This window comes from Callospermophilus lateralis, chromosome 5, assembly GCF_048772815.1.
Source record: "Callospermophilus lateralis isolate mCalLat2 chromosome 5, mCalLat2.hap1, whole genome shotgun sequence".
In the NCBI taxonomy this organism is placed as follows: domain Eukaryota; kingdom Metazoa; phylum Chordata; class Mammalia; order Rodentia; family Sciuridae; genus Callospermophilus; species Callospermophilus lateralis.
The window spans coordinates 28,222,094-28,248,156 of record NC_135309.1 but is presented as its reverse complement, the minus strand read 5'-3'; the positions used below and the strand labels follow the sequence as shown (position 1 = coordinate 28,248,156).

Genomic DNA, 26,063 nt, shown 5'->3' with positions numbered 1-26,063 from the left:
AAACTCAATGAAACTTCCTAGTTCGTTTTAACTGTACCATCTAATCAACAATTTTTCTATTGATATAGAAAATCTCTTATGAATACCCTTGCAGTAATCATATTTGTATAATATTCTTGTTTAAAGATTTTTATAGGATAGGAATATTGTTGGGAAATGTGTTCTCATGTTCTTTCTCACTAGAATTTCATGATTTTTAAAAAAAAAAACTTGTGTTTAATTTGTCAGCCTGTATGAGAACTGCTGCCTACAATATTAGTTTTGCAAAATGATATCTCTTACATATCAGTTATAGAAAGCCAGTGCTCTCCGAATCTCTTTATGTATAGCCGAAATACCATCTAATTCACACAATAAGACTGCCAGAAAGACTTGTAAAAACAAACAGACTGCCTGCATGCTCAGTGACTAACATCTTCTCTGTTCAATCCAGTAGCAATTTCCTCCTCAGCTAGCTGTGGAGGAGCGATTTTCAGTCAGCAACACGTCCATATTGTTGATTCACCCCCCACACACACACCCAGTATTGGGTATTGAATCTAAGGGAATTCTATCGCTGAGCTACACCCAGCCTTTTAATTTTTTGACACAGGGTCTCACCAAGTTGCCCAGGCTGCCCTTGAACTTGTAATTCTCTTGCCTCAGCCTCCAGAGTCAGGGATGACAGACATATTTCACATTCTTTATGTGCTAAGGAAGGCAGAAAGAGAAAAACATAAAAGAGTAACAAGATCCTGAATAGAAAGAGGATATTGAGGGCTGGGGATGTGGCTCAGGCGGTAGCGCGCTCACCAGGCATGCGTGCGGCCCGGTTCGATCCTCAGCACCACATACAAACAAAAGATGTTGTGTCCGCCGATAACTAAAAAATAAATATTAAAAAAATTCTTTCTCTCTCTCTTCCTCTCTCTTTAAAAAAAAAAAAAAAAAGAAGAAGAGGATATTGAGAAACAAAGGCCACTTTGGCCAGATAAGAACAGATATGGGAGCTTCAGAGTATTTGTGAATTCTTAGAGAAGTTACAGACTCCTGCTCTGTCTGAGCTCTACAATGGAAAGTCTCTCCAGAAAGTTCCCTTTCTGCATTCTGAAGTTATTTAGCAAGTTTCAGAGTCAGGCAAGAGCCTGGAGGCAACAATAAACAAGACAAGGATAGTCTCCGATAACTTGGAATTTAAGTTCAGGGACCTCTGTCTTTCCATTAAGGGGTCTGATGCTGACAAGACAGATTTCTGGAAGCCTTTGCCTCCTTTTCACCAGGAAACAGAATCTGTGTCTCGGTCACTAGTTCTTCTTCTGTGAAAATACAGCTCCAGTTCTCTCCATGAATGGAGAAGTTGGGCAGAGATATTTCCCTTTGAGAGTGCAACAAGCAAAACTTGGCCACACACACACACACACACACACACACACACACACTCCTTTTCCCCATGTTCTCCAGCCACACCACAGGCCTGCTGAGTTGTCTTCTTAACTGAGGCAGAGGTGAGCACTTACCATTGGACAGGCAACATTCAAAAAAGCATAAACTCAGAGGGAAACTTCAAGATCATTCCTTTCTTTTTTTATTTATTTTTTAGTTATAATTGGACACAATACCTTTATTTTTATGTGGTGCTGAGGATCGAACCCAGCACCTTGCACATGCTAGGTGATCACTCTACCGCTTAGCCACAGCCCCAGTCCCTCCTTTCGTATCTTAAGCTTTTTTTTTTTTCCTTTTCTTTCTTCTTTTTCTTTTTTTTTCAACCTTTTTATTTTTTATTTTGAGATAGTATCTCCATAAGTCACTTAGGGCCTTGCCAAGTTGCTGAAGCTGGCCTCCAACTTGGAATCCTCTTGCCTCAATCTCCCAAATTGCTGGGATTACAGGTATGTATCACAACATTTGGCTTATTGTACCTTTTTAAGGATTACAGACCTCCATGAAAATCAGTGCCCCTTTAGACTATCTGTACCAAAGAAAAAAAGCACATGTCTCAACACACAGTATACTCTACATTCTCATGAGCTGAATTTCTTGGAGAGATTTCATATCAAGAATCCCTAATGTGCATAAAAGTACATTTGAAGTCTAATGCCCATGATTGGCAGTCTCTAGGTTGGGTACCTCTGTTAGCTGGGATACAGAGATAATGATGTATAGCAAAGGTCAGGGTTGAACCCCAATGTGAGCTAATTATCTCCAGAAAATAGGAACACTCTTCTTGGTGCCCCTGGACAGAACCTGTAAAACCATTTAGCTGACACGTCTCAGTTTTGAAAAAAACAACACCAAGGTCAAAAATGAAGGTGCTGGATTCAATGGCATAAAAAGGTGAGAACCCAGAGGTGGTCAGTATTGTTGCTCACTGCTGATATAGCAGTAGTCCTCATTCGGGTCCTCCATCTCATATATGTTTTCCTCAATGATGTAGATATTCTCTTCTGAGCGCATCCTGTCTGCTGCTGCATTTGCCAACCCTGAGGGACGGGGGTTGGCCAGCGTGATGAGACTGTGAAAAGAAAAGTGTTGCGGTTGATTTAAGGATTTTGCAGGCAACATGGAATGAGGTTAAAAGAATAGGCTTTAAGATGGGTGTGGACATCTCTAGCAGTCAGAGAAATGCAAATCAAAACCACCCTAAGATACCACCTCATTCCAGTAAGATTGGCAGCCATTATGAAGTCGAACAGTAACAAGTGCTGGCGAGGATGTGGGGAAAAGGGTACTCTTATACATTGCTGGTGGGACTGCAAAATGGTGAGGCCAATATGGAAAGCAGTATGGAGATTCCTGGGAAAGCTGGGAATGGAACCACCATTTGACCCAGCTATTGCCCTTCTCGGACTATTCCCTGAAGACCTCAAAAGAGCGTACTACAGGGATACTGCCACATCGATGTTCATAGCAGCACAATTCACAATAGCTAGACTGTGGAACCAACCCCGATGCCCCTCAATAGATGAATGGATAAAAAAAATGTGGCATTTATACACAATGGAGTACTACGCAGCACTAAGAAATGACAAAATCATGGAATTTGCAGGGAAATGGATGGCACTAGAGCAGATTATGCTAAGTGAAGCTAGCCAATCCCTAAAAAACAAATGCCAAATGTCTTCTTTGATATAATGAGAGCAACCAAGAACAGAGGAGGGAGGAAGAGCAGGAGGAAAAGATTAACATTAAGCAGAGTCATGAAGTGGGAGGGAAAGGGAGAGAAAAGGGAAATTGCTTGGAAATGGAAGGAGACCCTCATTGTTATACAAAATTACATATAAGAGTTTGTGAGGGGAATGGGAAAAAAATAAGGAGAGAAATGAATTACAGTAGATGGGGTAGAGAGAGAAGATGGGAGGGGAGGGGAGGGGGGATAGTAGAGGATAGGAAAGGTAGCAGAATACAACAGTTACTATTATGGTATTATGTAAAAATGTGGATGTGTAACCGATGTGATTCTGCAATCTTTGTAATGTTTTGAATAACCAATAAAAAAATAAAATAAAAAAATAAAAAAAAAAAAGATGGGTGTGGAGGCATGCACCTGTAATCCCCACAGCTCAGGAGGCTGAAAACAGGAGGATCGAGAGTTCAAAGCCAGCCTCAGCAATGGCAACTCAGTGAGACCCTGTCTCTAAATAAAATACAAAATAGGGCTGGGAGTGTGGCTCAGTGGCCAGGTTCCCCTGAGTTCAATTTCTGATACCAATAATAATAATAATAATAATAATAAGATTAGGCTTTGCTGAAGAGACATGTATGATCTTTGATTGGATGTCAACTGGGGGGAAAAGCCATAAAATAATTTGGGGACTAGCTGAGAAAATCTGAATTAACCTCATTTTTCTTAGATAGAAAAACTGCATATCCTTATTCTTAGTCATCAAAGGCTGAAATGTTTAGGTGAAGTGTTAAGATGTCTACAACATCTTTACAAATGGTTCAGAAAAACCATTGTGCATATCAAGAAATGGACAAAGCCAGAATGTACAGCATGCCACATGTGGAGTTCAGGTGGAGGTTCTGTTGTTCCTTGCACTGTCTTTCCAATTTTTCTGTGAGCTTGAACAATTTCAAAAGGAAAAGGAATTGGAAACAATTATGTTGTAGATCCAATCAGATTAGAGTTCATATTCTTTGATACAAGCTAGCTTTAAGATTTGCATAAATCTTTTTTGTTGTTGTTTTTTTGGTTTTGGTGGTGGTTGTTGTTTGAGTACCAGGGATTGAACCCAGGGGCTATCAACCACTGAGCCACATTCCCAGCCTTTTCCATATATATTTTTTAAATTTTGTGACAGGGTCTCACTAAGTTACTTAGAGCCTCACTAAATTGCTAAGGCTAGCCTTGAACTTGCAATCCTTCTGCCTCAGCCTCCTGAGTTGCTAGAATTACAGGCATACACTATGTTTTGTTTTCATTCAAGAAATAATTAGTATGTTACACACTGTTCTATGCAACTAGAGAGACAGAATTGAATGGGGCACAAAAATCCCATAGAGGTTAAGTGTTAGTAAACTTTGTGTTTTAGTATCCTTGTCTGTAATATGGAAATAATGTGAGTCCTGCCTCACAAGTCAACCGTGAAAAATACTAATTTATTCTATCATTAATATTGATTGTTAATAGGATCAGGCACTGTTCTGGGAATACAGTCATTAATATGGCAGACAACTTCCTAATTTTCTGTGGAGTTTACAATTTGTAGACAGGGATGAACATTAATCATATAATTTCACAAATGATGAGTTAATTCCTATCAATGTTACCTCTGAATAATAATCATATTTCCCAATTTCTGCTTTAATGAAGAACACTAATCATTGAATATTTTATTTGTTACTTTATTTGACTTCTTATTACATGTTATTTTGTCTTTATAATATACCACATTTAACTTAGTCTAAAATGATCAGTGATTTAGATAGTATTTAGTGGACAGTCATTTGTTTCTCAAAATACATTACATTCTTGTAATGCACCAAATGTTACTAAAACTGGAAAATCTGATAAGAGTGTGACCTATGTCGATCAGGAATGGATGGTGTAAATAGTAAGAAATGATGATGAAGACAGGGACCCGAATTAACTCTCAGCCCTGACTACACAACAGAACCACCCAGAGCGCTTTCAGAGAAACATCTGCTAAGTCCTCATCATCAAAGTTCCAATTCAGTTGCTACAGGGCTGGTCCTGCATCAGTTGGCTTAAGTGCCCTGGTGATCCTATATATCATCAGCTGAAAAGCCTGAGTGGGGCTATAAAAACCCTGATAACAGACTGGTTTTCCTGTTCACTTTGGTTACCTCAGTGTCCAGCCCTGACCCCCCTGGATATAGTAAGTGCTCAATAAGTTGAGGTTTCAGTTCACTGAAAAAAATCCCCATTAATACAGAGATAAATAAGCATTTCTTAATAATAGGGAGATAAATTCTATACATTACCATTAGAACTAAGGAAGCTAGATGGATCAGGGAGCAAACAGAGCAGCATGTTAAATTTGCATTTCATAATTAGACTTCAGGCAAAAGAAATACAAGCTTAGACCCCCAAAACCCTAGGCCAAACCTTCTCAGGGCAAAAATCAAAGCTATATTAGGGTAGGGGGCCGCTCAGATTCTCCCTCTCCCATTCCTATTCTTACCTTGAATTCTGTAACTTCTTTTTCCTATGAGAATACCCTAGGTAAAGAGGAAAGTAAAATGAATAAATGTGCTTAGGTAAAATAAATAAGAAATAAAATGGGCTCACTGCGGGTAATTGTTGTTTAGGGAAATCTGGTCTCTGCTTAGAAGAAACTAAATCAAACTCACCAGGTGTATCTTAGTTTGTTCTATGTACTATGCTAGAAAATAAAGAAGATGCATTTTCTTATTTAACAAATACCACGAGGCCTCTTCTAAGTGTCTGGCAATTTGCTAGGCATGGTTGACACAAAGGTGAATTGTGAATCCTAACTTCACGAAGCTTGCATAGGAGAAAGGAGAAAAAAGAGAAGAAAGCGGATAGGGTAGAAGGAAAAGAAAAGAGTAAGTAAGTAGAAAAACAAAATAATTTCAAAGTGTGATGTATGAGAGAAACCAAAACCATACTGAAACAGAGAATAGGGCAACACTCTCAGAAACTATCATTAAGTTCAGCTCTGAAAGAAAAGAATGAGTCAGCGGTGTCAAGAGCCACGGGGAGCCTTCTAAGAAGAGAGAAGCCCCAGGAAAGATCTGGGTGATTCCTGAAACCAAAAAGTGGCTAAGAGAGCGGCCCCAGGTGAAGGCTGAGGAGTAAGCTGTGGCTAGGGGCCACAGGACTTTTCCATAGTGATAAGGAGTTAGAGTTTTATTTTAAGACCTATAGGAAATCACTGAAGGACAGCAATATGTCTGTTTGGGTGTTAATATCACTGTCAGCTATGTGGAAGAAGGAGGGAGAGGAACAAAGATATGGGAAGAAAACAGAGATGGCAGTGCCTTATAGTAAGGTGGTAGCCAAGACATGCAGAATAAGGGATTTTAAATATATTTTGGAGAAAGACTTCAGGAACTGACATTGGACTGCATCTTAAGAGGTAGGAATGGGAGCAGGATGACTTCTGCATTTCTGGCTTAAACAACCAGACAGACAATGGTAAAATACGATGGAAAAGACCAGAGAAGGAAGATGGAATAATATAGAATTGGAAGCTCCATTTTGTTAAATGTGTGAAATATCCAAGTGGAGCTATTGACTGGGCAGTTAGACAAGGAATAGCTACACTTCAAGAGCTGACAAGAGTCAGGCATGGCAGCTCACGCCTATGATCCCAGCTACTCAGGAGGCTAAGGAAGGAGGATCACAAGTTCAAGCCTCAGCAACTTAGGGAGACTCTGTCTCAAAATAAAAAATAAAAAGGGCTAGGATGGGGTTGGGGTTGTGGCTCAGTGGCAGAGCACTTGCCTAGCACATGTGAGGCACTGGGTTCAATCCTCAGCACCACATAAAAATAAATAAATAAAATTTTTTAAAAAGGGCTGAGATGTCTCTCAGTGCTAGAGCACCCCTGGGTTCAATAATTCACAGCACTGAAAAAAAAAATGTCTTCTTAATTAATGATATGCAGAAAAAATACTGGAATCATCCTGCCTGAATTTAAATCCCAGCTCTGAAACTTGCTAATGGTGATGATGATAAAATGTATGTGAAACATTTGACACAGGACCTGCCTGACATGTGGTAATCACTGAATAATTATTAGCTATTATTATTGTGAGGGTTTAGAAGTATAGTGGGTATTTAGCCTACCTAATCACCTTTAGGTACAAAGTTTTATACACACACACACACACACACACACACACACACACACACACACATATATATATATATACACACACATATATTTGTGCTGGGGATTTAACCCAGGGGCACTTTACCACTGAGCCACATCCCCAGCCCTTTTTATTTTCAATTTTGAGACAGGGCCTCACTAAGTTGCTTAGGGTCTCCCTAAGTTGCTGAGGCTGGCCTCCAATCCTCCTGCTTCAGCCTCTGGAGTTGCTGGGATTACAGGCGTGAGTTACCATGCCCAGCACAAAGTCAAATTTTATCTCGGTTTGTTCTCATTCAAACATTTCCAGTTCCTATCGGAGGGAAAGATAAACCATATCCAACAACTTACATTTGAGAATTAAAGCACTAAAGATAAGCGTAAGAGCCAACCCAGCAGAGATTCCTACTCCAATATAGAGGCCTCTTCTGGTGGTTGCTCCAAAGCTTTGGAACTCATCAGCAAATGTGGATATCTGCTATGCAAACACAAAACAGGATTTAAGAAGCAAATGTTCAGAAATTAGCTGTGTACTCAGCCAATACCAAGATTTGGAGTCAGACCATCCCTTTCACAGCATCACAGTATGGAAGGGACTTTAAAACTACCCCTGATCTGTCTCCTTTTAGACAAGGCTCAAACCACAAAAGACATGGATTAGTTTAATTATTGGAGTTAACAAAGAAATGGAGTATTCTCTTCTGCACTGTGGTTGTAGAAAGAGCTCTTAATAAATGGATCTCTCCCCACACTCCAAAAAATGGGCTTTTGAGTGGAGTCCTGTTTTTTTAGCATACCCTGTGTCCCCCCAGAGAGTTTCAGAGTGGTCTACACTGGATGCCTTGCAGTGAAACACCTATTTTCCCAGAAATAATGTAACAAAAGAACCAGGACTTGGCAATCAAACAGGGCTAGATTCAAATCTCAGCTCGATCACCAAGTGTTAAGTGAACTTCCAGAATTATTGGAAAACCTAAGTTTATATAATATAAAATGCTTAGCACAAGGCCTGACACATGATAAATGTTCAATCAATGGTAGACATTATTGCTACTTCTCTAATTAATTTATTTTTATGATAATCGAGAGACATAAAAAATCCTCCTATTTCAAAAATTTCAGTCCATATCTTCCTTTAAAACCAGTAGTAGTGGGGACTTTTAAAACAATTGGGGAAGAGTTAAACCTTTCATTTATTCAATAAACATGTACACATTTATTCAATGCACATTACTTCTGCAGCAGCTAGACTGTGCCTGCAAAGTATTGTGCAGTAAGCACTGTAGTCACACAGAGGTACTCAAAAGGCAGTCATTGATTGCAAAGAGGGAGGGACAAAAATGGGATGCTGAGGGCCAGATGTGAACATACAGGTAGGAGATTCAGTCAAAGCAACACAGACTCCCAGATGTGCCCTCAAAGAATTTTTAATCAATAGATGTGCAACTGATGTGATTCTGCAATCTGTATACGGGGTAAAAATGGGAGTTCATATCCCACTTGAATCAAAGTGTGAAATATGATATAGCAAGAACTATGTAATGTTTTAAACAACCAACAATAAAAATTAAAAAAAAATAATTTTTAAGTCACCATTACAAGCTTGATTTCTTGTGATTTTTCTTTCACTCTGGAAATGTGGGGAACACTAAAACTATGGTAAAATAAAGTATTACTTTATGCTTAAATGACATAAATTCTTGGCTTTGAATATTCCGGATTGATGTTCTGTCAATATAAATGAACAAATTTCAGAATCAACCTTTTGCCTGGGATATAAGGGAAGCAAGAAGAAGTGTATTGGAAGAAGCTGGAAAGTCTTAGAAACTTCCACAGTGGTAACAACTGTAAAATTTGAGAAGAGGAACAACACGTTAATGTTTCTTCTTTTTGGTTTGTCATCATCAACACATTACAGACAAGGAATCTGAAGCTCAGGGGGGTAAGCCTCCTCCATCCCAAGGAAATGGTAGGTGTGAAGACGTCTAAAGCAAGATTTTCTTTATGTAGTTGAGATTGTTAGCACGCACACACAAAAATTACTTACTGTTTGATTTTTATCATGGAAGGTCCCCAGGGTCTGTGTCTCCACTACACAAGCACAAACACACACAAATGAGGGAAGATAGTCAATAGTTAAAAACTTTTTTTTGTATCAGAAAAAGCTGAATGATGTCTATAACCCTGCTTAAAACTAATTCTTCCCCATCCTCTTCACAATAACTAATTGAGAGACAACAGAATTTACTGATTGCTTACAAATCAACTTCAGGATGACCATGGGCATTCATCTAGATAATGAACCCTACTACTTCTATTTCCTGAAATACAGATTTTTTGTCAGGAAGACTTATATTGAATAGGGAGCTTGTTTTTATCCACAGGGCTTTAGTGGCTTCTACAAAAATTCAATAGCAAAGATGACAGTCATTATATTCTAATTAGACTTTGAAAGAAATGAAAAAAATCCATTTTCTAGAAAAAGTTTAACATTTATTCATTAGGAGGGAGACAGAGTATAAGAAATAAGAGCTCTAGCTACAATTTACCAGGACCCAGGCATTGTGCCAAACTTTCAATGAAGTATCTCACTTAGCATTCGAAATAAGGATCCTAAAGTGTCAGGACTGTTAGTCCCCTTAGACAGATGAAGCTACTGAGGATTAGGGAAGTTAAGTGACTTTCCAAGGTCACAGAGTTTAGTGAATGATAGAAATGACCTTCCAATTTAGGTCCACTTGGTTTCAAGCATACATTCTCTACCATCTACCCTCACAACCTCAAAGACCACGCTGCTCATCTGTCAACTCACCATCTTTCCTTTTGGTTGATTTGTTTATTTCTTTTATCTGATTAAGGAGTCAAGGAATAATGTATAACTCTGTGCCAGGTTTAGGGGAGAGCAGCAAACCTGATGGAACAGACCCTGATATTTTTTAAAAATATTTTGTTAGTTTTGTCAATGGACTTTATTTTATTTATTTATATGCAGTGCTGAGAATCAAACCCAGTACCTCACACATGCTAGGCAAGCACTTTACCATGGAGCCACAAACCCAGGCCCCAGACCCTGATCTTGTGGACACTATATTCTAAACACAAATTGTTTGTCAGCTTTGGGAAAACAAAGCATGCTTCCTCAGAAGACTCTTAAACTCCTTAAACACCATGGCTGTCTCCTGGAAACCTTGAAGTCTAAACCCTTTAAGATGTATATCAGGTTCAACTAAATAATAGTTTAGCAGACTATGATTTCAATATTATAAAGGTATACTCTCGTCCTAAAATTATTTAAGAAACAGATATGAACAAGATTATATTTTGCCTATTACCTGAAAGGAATTTAGCAAATTAAGGTATAAAAACCACAATGGAACTGCTAAGTAAACATGAATCTTAACCACATGCAAGATTTTCAAATGGAAATCCAGTTTCTGCTTCCCTATAATTTTGGCTGTTGGCCTAACTGTTAAGACTGACTGCTGCTTCTTCTTCTTTTTTAATTTCATTTGCTATGACAATGATCTATAAAATGGATGGAGCACATTGAGTTATCAGAGCCTATTTTCACAGATTTGCCCATCAGCCAAGGTGAGGGGGACAGTTGGAAGAAGTTGCAGTGTTTCTTTCTGGAGAACCCAGGAGGTGGGTGGGTTGCAGGCAGAGAGAACATCAAAGTGTATGAATGCAGTGGTCCTTATCTGCTCAGCACTGTCTGTGTGCCAGACGTGGTGCTTAGCACTATAAAGCCACAATCCCATTTAGTGCTCACCACAACAGGTATGTAAGAGCATTTTCCCCATTTTTTCAGATGAAGAGACTGAGTCTTAGAGAAGTACTTTACCTATGATCACAGAAGTACTTTACCTATGAGAAATCTGGAATTCAAACTAGTCTTCCCAGAGCTTAGGACTCACCCATGACCCAGTCCCACCTCCTTTAGGAAGAAGGGAGAGGACACTTGTCCTGTGTTCAGGTGGGTTTAGCACATTCCAAAGCCCTGGGAACCCTGGCTTTTTAAGGCTTCACTCCACTTTATATTGAACACATTAAAAGCAATCACATCACATTAAACAAAAATCATAGACTACCTATGAACTGACTCACCTTGATTAATTGACACAATGTTACATATAGGCAAGTTGTTAGATGTTCATTAACTTCACTTTTAGTTTTGTTTTCCTGTTTTGGAGCAATTGCCTTTTGAGGGGGGCGGCGCCATTGTTGGTTTGCTTATTCAACTATTTTCTTAATTCAGGCTTTTGAAAAGCTCAGAAATTCTATCTAGGTAAAGTCCCTATATTCTCTGATGTAAGAGATGGCCCCTTTGTTGTTATCTTGGAGGGAGTAACTAACAAGCAAAATCTAAGGGGAAGGGGACTTCAGTTCATGGTATAGGCAAGGAAGTGAACTCCCTATTCCCTGTATGCCTGCATGTATGATATACAGCAGGTACCTACTCAGTGGTGATATTGGAAGATGCATGGAAGAACAGGGTGGAAAAGTGGAACTAAATGATCCCTGACATCCCATCTAGGTCTATATTTGTAAGTTCTTTAAAATAAAACAATGGCACATAATAAACACCTGTATGATTGATTATCCCACAATGTGGGTGATCATCTGTTCCTGCCGTATTTAATTTCCTCACTAATCACAAAAGAGATGAAGGCTTCCAGTCACTAGAGAACAACCAAAGCCTGAACCTTTAAGGACGTGAAGTTAATCACTATAATAATAATAATAATAATAATAATAAATAATATTTAAATGAATTCTATAGGCCAGGTACTATGCTGTATTTACACATACATTATCCTGTTTACTCTTATTATTATTATTATTTTTAGTTGTAGTTAGACAGAATACCTTAATTTTATTTATTTATTTTTATGTGGTACTGAGGATCAAATGCAGTGCCTCACATGTGCTAGGCAAGCGCTCTACCACTGAGCCCCACCCTCAGCCCCTACTGTTTATTATTTATAGTACCTTATGAAGTAGACACTGGTATTGCCCTCCTTGAAGAGATAAGAAAATTGATATTCAGAGAGGTGGGAAACTTCACAGAGCTCATAAGAAGAGCTGGATTTTGTACCCATTCTACTTGTCACTGAAGTAGTTAACCATAATCTCATTCTTCCTTCTGATATTATTCATGGCAATAGCTAACCTATACTGAGTACGTACTATAATCAGTACTGAAACTAAGCATTTTAGATACATTTTTTGACTTAAAACTCTTAAGGCATGACTTATATGGTTTATAACATTATGAGGTGACACTTCCCTATTTTTAACCTCAATTTACAGGAAAAAGAAAAAAAGAGCTTCATAGAATTTGAGAGAGACAAAAACTCGGACCAGGAATCATAGTATTAACATTCTTGATCAAGGTGACCTGAGGTCTGTATTCTGTCCTACCTTCTCTTCTGAAGTACCTTGGTGAACTAGCTAAAGAATTAAGCTGAGGAAGCTGATGGGCTGTATTTCAGCTAGAGAGAAGTCATCTAATCTAAGAGTCCCTGAACATGGATTGGGGCGAATACATGCAGAAATATCACTGGTCCTAGAATAAATCAGAAAATAATGAGGATGATGTAATGAGTTTTTCCATTAAGTTAGATTTACTTAATAATTAAATAAAATAAAATAATTTTATTGTTTAAAAGTTAAAGTAAAATAAGATTAAAAGACAATGTTTTTTTAATGAAATAATGGCAATAGATACTTTTCTTTCCTTATTTGGCAAATATATAGATCACCAAAATTCTTTCTTAGCATGGGTGGGGAACTTCACTGGGTCATGGAATCCAAAAGTCTCCAAACTCATTCCTTGAACAGAAGAGGAAGTTAATGTCCTGAGAAGTAAAAGAACTTGGCCCAGGTCACTTAGCTAGTGTGTAGCTAATCCAGAATCTGAACTCAGGATGTCTTCACTACCACCTTCACTTCAAACACTGTTTCAGGTGCAGAAAAACATCCATGCCTCATCCTCTGAGCTCAGTCACCTGCTAAAGGCTTCCTCCTATGCCCCATGTATTACCTGAGCCATGTCCCTCGGTGGTAAGCATCCTTGGAAGGACTGTAGTAACATCTCTCTGGGCAGTTGGAGCTGGGTTGACCTTGGCTAATGTCAGAAACCAACATTAAGGATGAGACTTCTCTGAGTGCAGAGAGCTTGTTTCAGAGAATCAAAGGAGCAGCAGAAAAAATGTGAAAGACAATAAATGAAGACAGACACATCCTCAGCTTCCAAACCAAGCTGAACTCCTTCATTGAGGGAGAACACACACTTCAAACTTTTGACAGAGGTAAGAGGCAGTCATCATTGTGACAGTCTAACTATTAATGGAACTAAGAATCACACAAGTGGCCATACCCAAGGCTTTGCATAAAATATTATCCATTCAGTTGCCTATATGTAAGTATTATTATCATATTTTACAGAGGAGGTCACAGAGTTCAAATAACTTTTCTAAGATTATGCAATTAGTACGATGCAGACTTGGATTGGAACCTGGCCCCATTCGGTCACAAAGTATGTGCCTTATAAATCTTAAAACATACAAGAACCTGTACCCCTCCCCAACACACATGCAAAGTCCAGTGGTTCACATCCTGGTTGTATCTGGGGTAGAATCCATGAAAAGCTGATGTTCAGGATTCCATCTCCAGAAATGCTGATTTCTCTGTTTGTGGGTGGGGCCCAAGCATTGTAGTGGTTAAAAAGATCTCTACATATGATTTTCTTGTTGTTGTTGTACCAGGGAGAGAACCCAGGGGTGCTTAACCACATGCCAAGCCCTTTTATTTTGTATTTTGACACAGGGTCTCACTAAGCTACTTACATCCTCATTAAGTTGCTGAGGCCAATCTCAAACTTGCAATCTTCCTGCCTCAGCCTCCCAAGTCAGTAGGATTACAGACATGTGCCACCATACCCTAGCTTTTCCAGGTGATTCTAATGAGCAGTTAGGGTACCTAATCACTAATCTAGGCTGTCTTCCAGTTCTGTAGATATCATCCAGGACATTCAAAATATATTGGAGGGTGTTAAACATTGCTGGAAATCACAGGTAGGGCTTATTAAACTTTAGGTCTTCAGGGTCCATCCCCAGAACTATAATTAGGGGACTCAGAGGTAGTAAAAAATCAATGTTTATTGTGATTAAGATGTGAATCTTAGGCATAGAGAAGGCATGCAAAGATTCCACTCACCTGGTTTGATGATCAACTCCACATTTAGTTTGTAATCATTCATTGGTCCTACAAACTGGATCCGACAACAATAGGTCCCACTGTCAGCTGGAGTCACATTCACTATGGTCAGGGACACATCACCTTTGTGGAAATTCCCCTTTAGCTGGTATCTGCTGGATTTCTGATCTTTCACATTCGTTTCATCAGTGCTGAGCACCAAATCCTTACATCCAAATATAGGACAGGACTCCTTGCCCCAGCACACAGGCACAAGACTCTCTGAAGAGATGGGTTTGTAGCTGCAGGGCAAACTGGCATCCTGACCCACCTCAACTATGTATTCCCCTTCCGAAGACCCTGAAGAAAGAGGGAAGGAGAGCAAGACCCTGAGTGAGGCTAGTTTATTTTAGGAATACAGCAAACAAAGCTCTATAGAATGCAGAGGAGAACACGGCTGATGCCCCCTTTGGAGGATGGTTCACTATGCTAATGTTTGAGCAGCCACAGAATCACCAGGAAGCCTTGTGAAAACATGAATGGGGGACTCCACCGCTGCAGTTCCTGGCACAGTTGGTTTGCGGTGGAGTCTGAGAACATGTATTTCTAACAGTTTCCACGTATCGTGGGTCCTTGACCCTTCCTATCAGAACCACCACTTTGAGAACTAGGAGAAAATTGTGGACAGTTCTGTGAACATGAGAAGACACAGCTGTTGGAATGGACGAACAGAAAATCTCATTGTCAGTCAGGAACTACTTACTCATCAATCAAGGGTGGCTATCCAAACACAAATCTCTCTTTTTTTTTCAAAAGGCCCAGGGGCACAGTGAATAAATAGCTTTGGCCAAATAAGAAGCTAGTATATTTGAAGCCACTCACAGGTTGTTTTGAGGTTTAAAACTAATTCCTTTTACAGCACACACACGTTTATAGGTTAAGACCTTCAAACAGTATAAAAAGTGCATCAGAAGTCTGACTTCCTCCCCCATCTTTTTCCCATTTCCCAGTTCTCCTCCCTGGAGCCCACATTAAGAAATGGCTAAGATATGCCCTCTCCTTCCCAATGCACACACACAGAGAGGAGCCTGCCGTACATTATGCTGACCCCTTGGTATTTTCAAAAGCATTGTGATTGAAAGACATTCTATACCAGTATATTCAGTCAGGCTTACTGTGTGTATCATGAAATATCACATTTATTTACCTACTCCTCCACCGGTGGACATTTAGGTGGGTTCCAAACTTGTACCTCAACAAATGATGTTGTGAGGACCACCTTGCATCTCTTGCTATCTTGCCCTCCGTCCAGCATCATTCTCCAACTGTAAATACCCACACCACACTTACTTGTAAGTAGCAGCAGCAGCAGCAGTAACAGGATACCATTAAAAGAAAGATGTGAAAACATGGGCTCTTCAGAGGAAGAGTCAGAGGATGACTCTGTTTAGGCACAGTTTGAACTCTCCAGATGAACTAAGTGTTTCCTCCAACTGTCTCTTTCCTCCACAATCACATGAATGGCAGCTACTTCTGCTGATTGCCAGACCACACTTGAGGGTGTCTAACTACCAATGATGTCTGTACTGACGCTGCTAAATCTTCAGTCACATCAAAAGAAGCCCCAGTTGTTTGTCATACCACACCCCACATATCCTGTGAACATGATGATGTTTGTCCTGGTGCCTCAACAAAGAGGAAGCAATATTTCAGAGGAACAAAAGTGTTAGTCATAGCCAGTAGAAAGAACCCTCATCTTATTACTTAGATTAAGTAGGTCCAAAATGGACAGTGTGCAAGTTGGGCTGGTTAACGGGAAATATAAAATGCAGTCATACGGTTCATGCATTCATTCAGTCAGTGCTCATAAAGCAGGTACTCTATGCAGGCACTGAACTAGGAGCTGGAGAACAGAACAATGGATGGCAACTTCCTTATCCTCACATCCATAGACAACTGCCAATATGATCATGACCCAGTTCTTGTCCTTGTTCTAACACAAATTCATTCATGTCCTATACCTTGTTGAATCTGAGCTTCCTCACTTAGAAATTTATAAAATGAATAGGTGATATACGTACAGCTCTAATAGTCTGACTTCGACCTTCAAACTTTCAAACCCTGCCTTTTAGGAAAGTCATATTCCTCTTGGTAATGCTTTTTTACTCCCTGACTTTGGATGGAATTGAGGAGACCGGAGTATTCTGTTCCATCTCATGAACACAAGGTACTCTCACTCTCGGAGGGCTTCTGGCATGAACTGCCAGAAAACGTTGTGTTCCAGCCACACCATTCATACCTGAGGCAATACCAGCCCCACGTGCCCTCAGCCCTGGGAGAGTGACTTTTATCTAGATACCTTAAATCCCAAAGCTTTTTTACAAAAGGGAAGTGAGTTTACAGACTGAGTGGTTTCTGAAAACACAGTTGGCCTTCCTCTATGTCTTGCCTTCCTGAATTTCCTCGTCACCTGGATGCCATTAAATGCATTTAATAGAAACATTCAACTTGTTTGGTATATGTACTTAAATAGCATAACATAGTGGTAGTTGTTCAAGAGATCATAGTTAATTGCCTCATTTCACACACAAGGAAACTGAGACTCAAGAAAAATTATTTGCCCAAAGGCATGTGATTTGTAATTTAGAATAGGAACACAAGTCTCCTAAGCCCCAGACTTTTCCACGTTTGCATCACATTGCATGAATTTAACCTTTGTCCTAAATATGCTTTCCCACGTGGTTTACAACAGCCAGAAAACATCCATGTTTAAGCATAGGGCAGAGTGGATAATACATGGGGCTGGTGACATATGCACTAGCAGCATGACCTTGGGCAAGGCTTTTAAAAGTGTTAGCTCTCAGCTTTTGATTCCTTCTTACAAGGAATAAGTTTTGTGGCTTATGACTCTATTTTCTATCCATCTCTACAATCGCCATTGAGATCACCTTTATAAAACATTAACAATTTATTATTTTATTAAAGTCCAGGCATGAAGGCATCTAGAGACCTACTCTAATCCCTTCTCTTTGTGTGTAGAGGCCTGTTCCTGAAAATGTTCACACTCGTTCAGTTTTGATTTCTTGGTGATTTTTTTTTCTTTTCCTTGAAGCTTGTTTTATTTGCTTGTTTACCTATTTTTGCAGTGCTAGGGATGGAACCCAGGGCTTTGTGCATTCTAGGCAAGCACTCAATCACTGAGCTACAACCCCAGCTGGATTTTTTAATAGACACAATTATATGATATCATGATCAGACTATTACATTTAGTCATCAACAGCATGGGTGCAAGGAAAAAAATCATCATTAAAGCCCTTGTTCAAATGCTTTACACTTTCCACAAAACAAAAAGAAAATAACCTGTTATACTAATACAGTCCTCAAGATTTTTTACCCAAACACATGACTATTGTCTAAAATATGACTTATTTGCAACAGCCAGGCCTGCCACTACTGTGCCTAGCTGAGTTATTTCTTTTTCAATTGTTTGAAAAACAATCTAAATCTTCAGTCACAGGGGATTGAATGTGGGAGTGCTGTCCTACTAAACTATCTCCCCGGCCCTTTTTATTTTATTTTGAAACAGGTTGGCCCTGAACTTGCAATCCTCCTGCCCCAGTCTCCCAAGTACCTGAGGTTACAGGCAGAATTTTCCTTCCTTTTTAAGTCTGAAATTGGGTCACATTTCTGCTTTCAGTAGGTAAACTCTTGGGTTGCTTCCACCTATTGCAAATAATCTTGCTATGAATATAAGTGTACAAAAAACCTACACTGCATCTTTTAATTCTTTGTCAGTCCTGAGAATTGAACCCAAGGCCTTGAGGATGCCAGGTAAGTGAACTGCAACCCCCGCACCACCCTTTTTAAATAAAATTTTATTTTTTTCTTTAGCACTAGAGATTGAATCCAGGGGCACTCTATTACTGAGCTATATCCCCAGTTGTTGTTTTTGTTTGTTTGTTTTGTTTTGTTGTGTGTGTGTGTGTCTTTGTTTTGTTTACTTTTTATGTTGAGATCAGTCTTGCTACATTGACCAGGCTGACCTCAAAATTGCAATTCTCCTGCCTCTGGCTCCTGAATTACTGGGATTGCAGGTATGCTCTACTACACTGGGCTGTTATTTAAATTTTGAACAGTGTTTAAGTAATGGTTAGTCTGTTTTCTGTTACTCGAGACTAGGTAACTTATAAAGAAAGGAGGTTTCTCTAGCTCCCAGTTCTGGATGCTCAAGGGCATGATATCAGCATTGGCTCAGCTCCAATGAGGACATCATGGAGGACGCATCACAATGGTGGGAAAGTGTGAAAGAGGGAGACATCAAATGGCAGACAGGAAGCCAAAAACCAGGTGAGGGGCCAACCTTGCTCTTTTTACAACAATCCCTCTCAAGAACTAACTCAGGGCCTCATGAGAACTACCTCAATCCCTTTTGAGGGGGACAACCCCTGCCACCTCTTCAATTCCCAATAGGCCCCAACCCTTTAAGGCTCATGGTCTCCATACTGGGGATCACATTTACCTATACAAACAACCTCCAAACAATAACAGGTAATACTTATGAATGCAAACATTTAAAGTAATACAAAAAGCTTATGTTAAGAAGGCTGTTCCCACCCCTCCATACATACCCCATTTCTCCTTCTACCCTTTAGGGGGGTTCCACTTTCATAAATCCATGGAAATACACAAAATAACCCATGGAAACATACAAAAAATGAAATATATATTCTTAACCTTTTCTATTATGAAACAGTATGCCACATACAAGGTTTAGCACTTTGTATTTTCTTTTTTCTATTTTATCTGCTAAGGTATTTAAAAACAAACCATAGACATGTTATTTCACCTTTACAGACTTTCATGTGTATCTTCTTTAAAAATAATGGAAATTCTGCTGCACAATCATACTACCATAATCACACAAAACAAATAAAATTAAGAATGAAGACTTTCTTCATTTCTGCACCTCATATTATAGTCCATAGTCACATTTATCAATATATAATTAATAATTATCTAAAAATTATAATTATACAATAAATTATAATAATTAATGTATATTATATAAGTATATATATATATACATATATATATATGTATATAATTAATCTCCCCAATTAATTATAAAGTGCTCTTATTCCATTGACTTTCTTAAATCCAGGCCCAGTGTCCCCACATTGCAGTTTGTTGGTGTGGCTCTAATTCCTTCTCAGTCTGAATTCTCTTTATTCCCTCTGCCACTGACTGGGTATATACAAGCCAGCTGTCCTGTGAAACATTTCACATTCTGGATTTTTCTCTTTCCTTGTATGTCATTTACATTGCTCCTCTTTTCTTTGTATTTCTGGCAATCAAAATTAAGCTCTAAAAGTTTAGTTAGATTCAGCTTAACTTTTGGTCCCAAGATACTTCACAGTTCGTCACAATTTCCAAATTGCCCCAGATTTAGAGATACCAAAGATGGTCAGCTTATAACTTTTTTTTTCAACATTATAATCTGAATGTCTTTGCATTTCAGCTCTGAAAACATGTCATTCTTTATTACAGCTACATAAATTCCGTAGATGAAAATATTGGATGAAAATAACACAGTTTATTTGTTGTCCTCAGATGGACATTTCATGTCCCAGTTTCTCCATTTGCAAAGGTCAACATAAAAGACACATCCAAAGATTATAATTCTTTAATTATATACAATATATTTTGATTTTTAAAAGGACACATCAGATGTATTTTGTATTGAAATAAATTAGCTTCTAAATTAGTTCAGAAAGTTGTGTCATACATTTTCTTAAGGGCAGGTTGTAGAGTGTTTGCTATAATTATGTAAATGGATAGATATTCTTCTAGAGGTCAAGTTTGTGTTCTTGGTTTCCTCTTTAATCATCAAAAAAAGTGGCAAAATATCTCTGACTTCTAAAACAGCCTCCACAATCCAAATGGAAAGATTAGAATTAGGCATAATGAGAATTATACAATAATAGATAACTAAGGGGTCACTTTACAAAATTCATAAAGTTGAAGTTCAGAATTTTACCCAGGTCAGGAGACAGGAGAACAGGGAGTGATATGAAAGAAATTGCCTGGAAAAGCTCACTCCCTATATGATGGGAAAGTGCAGAAAAGTAGACATTGGGATATTGGGGTGCAGCCACAGTGACACTAAAGGCAGGCTCCCTCGAAGTGCTTGATTTAAATTGATAATGCTTTCTTATTTATTTCACAGAATATCAATTAGATTATATTAATCTCAGACACAGAGGCTGGATTTTAAGGGTAAGAATTTAAGTTAAACAATTGTAACCTAGTTCTTCTGACTCCCAATTATTACTATCCAATTTAATCTCCCTTTAAAAGTGCTTTTTAACTTGTGTTTGTACAGTACTTAAAAACTTTATTTTCTTATGTAAGTCACATTTACTGTAGAATATTCTGAAAGATAAGAATTTTAAAAAATGCAAAGGCCATGATCATGGTACCATGAAATTACATCTTCCTCCATAATGAGTCTGTCTCAGATGTTTTCTGTAGTTTTTATTAATGTCAATACATCCTACTGGCACATAACCAGAAAATAATCCTCACTCCTGGACAACTGTGACTATCATGAACATACATGGGATCTAAGAGAAGATTTAAAAACATTTCTTTGCATTCAACATTAAATCATTTGTCAGTTCAAGAACCATACCTCGGATGGAAGTACTTTCTTTGTGTGTGACTTGGTCTGCTCATTTTTTTAAGTTACTTTCAACACTTGTCCCACTGCCAGTTCCCAACACTGAGAGAGCTATTTCAGACCACCTACATCTTGGACAGACCTGGAGGGAGTATTTCAGGATCTTCAAGACTACACATGTACCCAGGCAAATTTCTCCTTTGCTATTAACTACTTCTCAAAACATGTCTTTGTATATTCTTACATTGATTTTGCTGTCCTTTTGCCAACAACATTTCATGACCAAAGATCCAATATTTTATTTATGCAGGAAATGACATAAGACCCAACTAGAACTGGCTTAAATGTGGATTTACTAACTGGTATTATGGAAAACATCAAATTTAGGCAAGACTTGAGTCAGTGGACCCCACTAAAATCATCAATAGCATAGTTTCTGACTGAAGTTAACACTTGGTGGTTTCCAGTGTAGAGTTCTAATAATTCAGATCTATACAGGGTGTTATGTTTTGGATCTGGAATGTTCCCCAAAGACTTGTGTACTTGAAGGCTTGGTCCCCAGTGCAGCAATGTCAGGAGTGGGGCTTTTAGGAAATGATTGCACCATGAAGGCTCTGACCTCTTCAGTGAATTAATACAGCTGATAGATTAATAATTTGAATGGATTGTGGAAGCTGGAAATTGTAAATTTTAAGGAGATAGAGACTAGTTGGAGGAAGTAAGTCATTGGGTGTATGCCCTAGAAAAGTATATTTTATCCCAGCCCCGATGTCTCTCTCTCTCCGCCCTCCTCCTGTTTCCTAGCTGCCTACCATGCCTTTCCACCACAATTTCTGCCTCACCTTAGATCCAGAACAATGGAACTCTTCAACCACAGACTGAATAATGAAGAAATAGAACACCTGAAAAACTAAATAATAAATTGAGTATGTAACAACAACAACAACAACAAACAAAAAAACTCTCATCAAAGAAAGGCTCAGAACCAGATGTCCTCACTGCAGAATTCCACCAAACATTTAAAGAACTAATACCAATTCTCCTTAGGTTATCCCAACAAATAGTAGGAAGAAAGGAATTCTTCCAAATACATTCTATGAGAACAAAATTACACTGATACTAAAACCAGATAAATAAACAACAACAACAAAAAAACTATAGGCCAATATCATTGATGAAAATATATGCAAAAATCCTCAACAAAATACTGGTAAACCAAATCCTATGGCACATTAAAAATATGTTTTACTGGGCGCAGTGATGCACACCTATAATCCCAGTGCTCAGGAGGCTGAGGCAAGAGGATCACAAGTTCAAAGCCAGCCTCAGCAAAAGCAACGCACTAAGCAACTCAGTGAGACCTTGTCTCTAAAAAAAAAAAAATACAAAATAGGGCTGAGGATGTGGTTCAGTTGTTGAGTGCCCCACAGTTCAATCCCTGGTACACCCCCCCCCGCCAAAAAAAAAATTTGTTTGCCACAATCAAGTACTATTAATACAAAAGATTCAAGCATGGTTCAATATATACAAAACAGTAAATGTGTTACACCAAATCAACTAAATAAAAGACAAAAACAATATTGTCACCTTAATATATAAAGAAAAGAAACTTGATAAAATTTAATATCCCTTTGTAACAAAAAAAGTTCAACAAATTATGTGTAAAAAGAACATACCTCAATGTAATAAAGGTAATTTATAGTGAATTAACAGCTAACGTTACACTGAAAGGGCTAAAACTAAAGCTTTCTTTCTAAAATTTGAAACAAGACAAAGGTACCCACTTTCTTTTTTTCTTTCTTTTTTTTTTTTTTTTTTTTTGATACTAGGAATTGAACCCAAGGGTGCTTAAACACTTAGTCACATCCCCAACCCTTTTTAAATTTTTTATATTGAGACAGGAGCTCATTAAGTTTCTGGTTCACTTTCACCATTTTTTTCAACATAGTTCTGGAAGTCCTAAGCAGAGCAATAAGAGAAAGAAACAAAGCTCAGCAAAATTAGAAAAGAATTCATGTTTGTAGATTACATGATCTTATGTATAATTCCCCCAAAACTCCACTAAAAAAACTAGTAACTAATAAATAAATTCAGCAAAATTGTAGGATACAAAATCAACATGCAAAAATCAGTAGCATTACTATAGGCCAATAGAGAATTGTCTGTGATAGAAATCCCATTTGCAATAGTTTAAAAAAAAACACTAAAATATCTAGAAATGAATTTAACCACAGAGGTGAAAGATCTCTACAAAGGATATTATAAATCATTTTAGAAATCATTGCATTAGTGAAAGAAATTGAGGAGGACAAAAAAATGGGAAGATGTTCCATGATCATTATGGAGTGAAAGAATTAATGTTAACATGTTCTTACTAACTAAAGTGATTTACACATTCAATGCAAACTATATCAATATATCAATGAAATTCATCACAGAACTTAAAAGAAAAAAAAATTCTAAAATTTAAATGCCCAAAAAAGCCCTTAATAGCCAACTCCATCTTGAACATAAAGAACGAAGTAGGAGGTATTAACATTGTCTGATATCAGAACCATACTACAAAGGTATGGTAATCAAAACATCATGGTTTGGCATAAAAAACAGACACACAGACCAAGAGAACAGACTAAAGGGTTAGAAACAACTCACACACCTACATCCAACTGATTTTTCACAAAAGTGTTCTGAACACACATTAGTGAAATGACAATCTTTAAAATAAACGGCACTAAGAAAATTGGGTATTCATATGCAGAAGAATTAAACTAGACCCCTATCTCTCACCAGCTACAAAAAATCCACTAAAAATGGATTTATAAAAAGCAGGGGAAATGCTTCAGGATATTGAATGGGCAAGGATATATTTTGAATAAGACCCAAAAGCACAGGAAACAAAAGCAAAAATAGGCAAGTGGGATTACATCAAACTAACACAGTGAAGAGAAAACCTTCACAGAATGGAAGAAGATATTTATAAGCTATACATCTGACAAAGGATTAATATTCAGCATTTATAAGGGACTCCAAAAATTCAATAACATAAATAAATAAATAGCCTGATTTAAAAATGGGCCATAGATCTAAATAGACATTTGTTAAATAAAAACATACAAATGGCCAGAAAAATGAAAAAATGTTCAACATCACTAATCATTAGGGAAATGCAAATGAAAACCACAAGGAGACACTACCTCAAAATGGATGTTTTTGAAAATACCAAAGATATCAAGTGCTAGTGAGGATGTGGAAAGAGGGGAATCCTTGCACACTGTGGGTGGGAATGTAAATTAGTATAGTCATTATGGAAATAGTACAGAGAGTTCCTCAAAATTTAAAGTAGAACTACCATATGATCCAACAATTCCACTAATGCTGTGTGTCCCTGTAGGTTATTTATTTTTGTTACTTAATACTTTTCCTGGGCATGCATACACCTCAAATTGTTTGTTCAATCTCTTTTAGATGGACATTTCATTTCCCATTTCAGTTATCATAAACACTGCCATCTGAGCACTCTCATAAGTAAATCATGGTATACATATATGAGAGTCTCTGGACTATATTTCCAAGAGTAGAATGTTTTATAAACAAAAGATGCATAACTTGTTGATAGCTAAGGCAATGAAAATTAAAGATAATGAGATTCTATCATATTTTTTTTTGTACTGGGGGTCTAGCCCAAGGATGCTTTACCTCTGAGATACATGGGCAAGAGGGTAGAAATATCTTGAATCTTGTTAGATGCTTAATTCCCAAGACTCACACCAGATTCCCAGTCTCTCGCTCTCTCTTTCTCTCTTTCTCTCTCTCTCTCTCTCTCTCTCTCTCACACACACACACACACACACACACACACACACACACACACACACAAAATGTATTTTTTCAAAAAAGGCTTTCTGAATTCATTGTTACATATTCATATTCTCTTACTTTGTATTGTCATGAAACCTAAATATTGCCCAAGTTGGCTCTTTTTATTTGGGGGTTTTTGTTTGTTTTTTGTCAAACTGGTAAAGATATGATAGCATCAGCCAGGTATGGTGGCACGCACCTGTAAATTCCAGAGACTCTGAAGGCTGAAGCTGGAGAATTGCAAGTTCAAGGCCAGCCTCAGCACCTTAGCAAGATCCTCACTACTAGGTGAGAATCTGTCCCAGAATAAAAAAATAAAAAATAAAAAGGTTTGGGGGTAGGAATGTATCTCATTGGTAAAGCATCCTTGGGTTATATCTCCAGTACCAACCCCACCCCTAATATAGCATAATAGCATCTCAGTGTCTTTTTAATATTCATTGCCCTCATTATTAACAAGTTAAGCATCTTTTTCTTTTGTTTATAAAACATTTTAATTTAGAGGGACGAACAAATGTTTGTTTAAGTCTTTTGTCCATTTTTCTTTGGGGTTTCTATGTTTTTCATATTGATTTATACAGATAGTTTATATATTTTAGGTACTAGTTCCATAATGATTTAATCTGTTATAAATGTTTTCTCCCACATTGTGAATTTTCATTTTATGTTTTATGCAATTTCTTAATTTTAATTAAGTAAATTTGACCAATCTTTTCTTTCATGGATAGTATGTTTTGTATTTTCTTTTATAATTTCTTCTCTTTCCTAAAGATTTTTAAATTACATTAGTTTCAAAAGCAACATTAGTTTCAAAACATTATAGCTTTGTCTTTCATACTTAGGTCTTTAATTCTACTGGAATTGATTTTTCACACATTCTATTCCAGACTTATTTACTGAAAATTCCAGCATTTTCCCATGACTTGTGTTTCTTTTTTGTCATTTCTTATTTTAAATTGGTGTATTATAATCATACTTAATAGTGGGATTCATTGTTACATATTCATTCATGCACATGCTACAACAATATGATTTGGTCAATA

General features: G+C 37.8%; 1 protein-coding gene across 1 annotated transcript; it reads right to left on the bottom strand.

The window, feature by feature from the left end:
* Positions 1-2,027: 2,027 nt before the first annotated feature.
* Positions 2,028-15,894, bottom strand: Havcr2 (hepatitis A virus cellular receptor 2). The gene is made up of 7 exons (XM_076855732.1): positions 15,834-15,894; positions 14,505-14,843; positions 13,330-13,413; positions 9,331-9,374; positions 7,635-7,761; positions 5,628-5,664; positions 2,028-2,494 (listed from the first exon to the last, which is right to left on the bottom strand). Exons 1-7 carry the CDS (start codon positions 15,892-15,894, stop codon positions 2,335-2,337), a joined length of 852 nt encoding a protein of 283 aa, XP_076711847.1. The 3' UTR covers positions 2,028-2,334.
* Between the last annotated feature and the right edge of the window lie 10,169 nt (positions 15,895-26,063).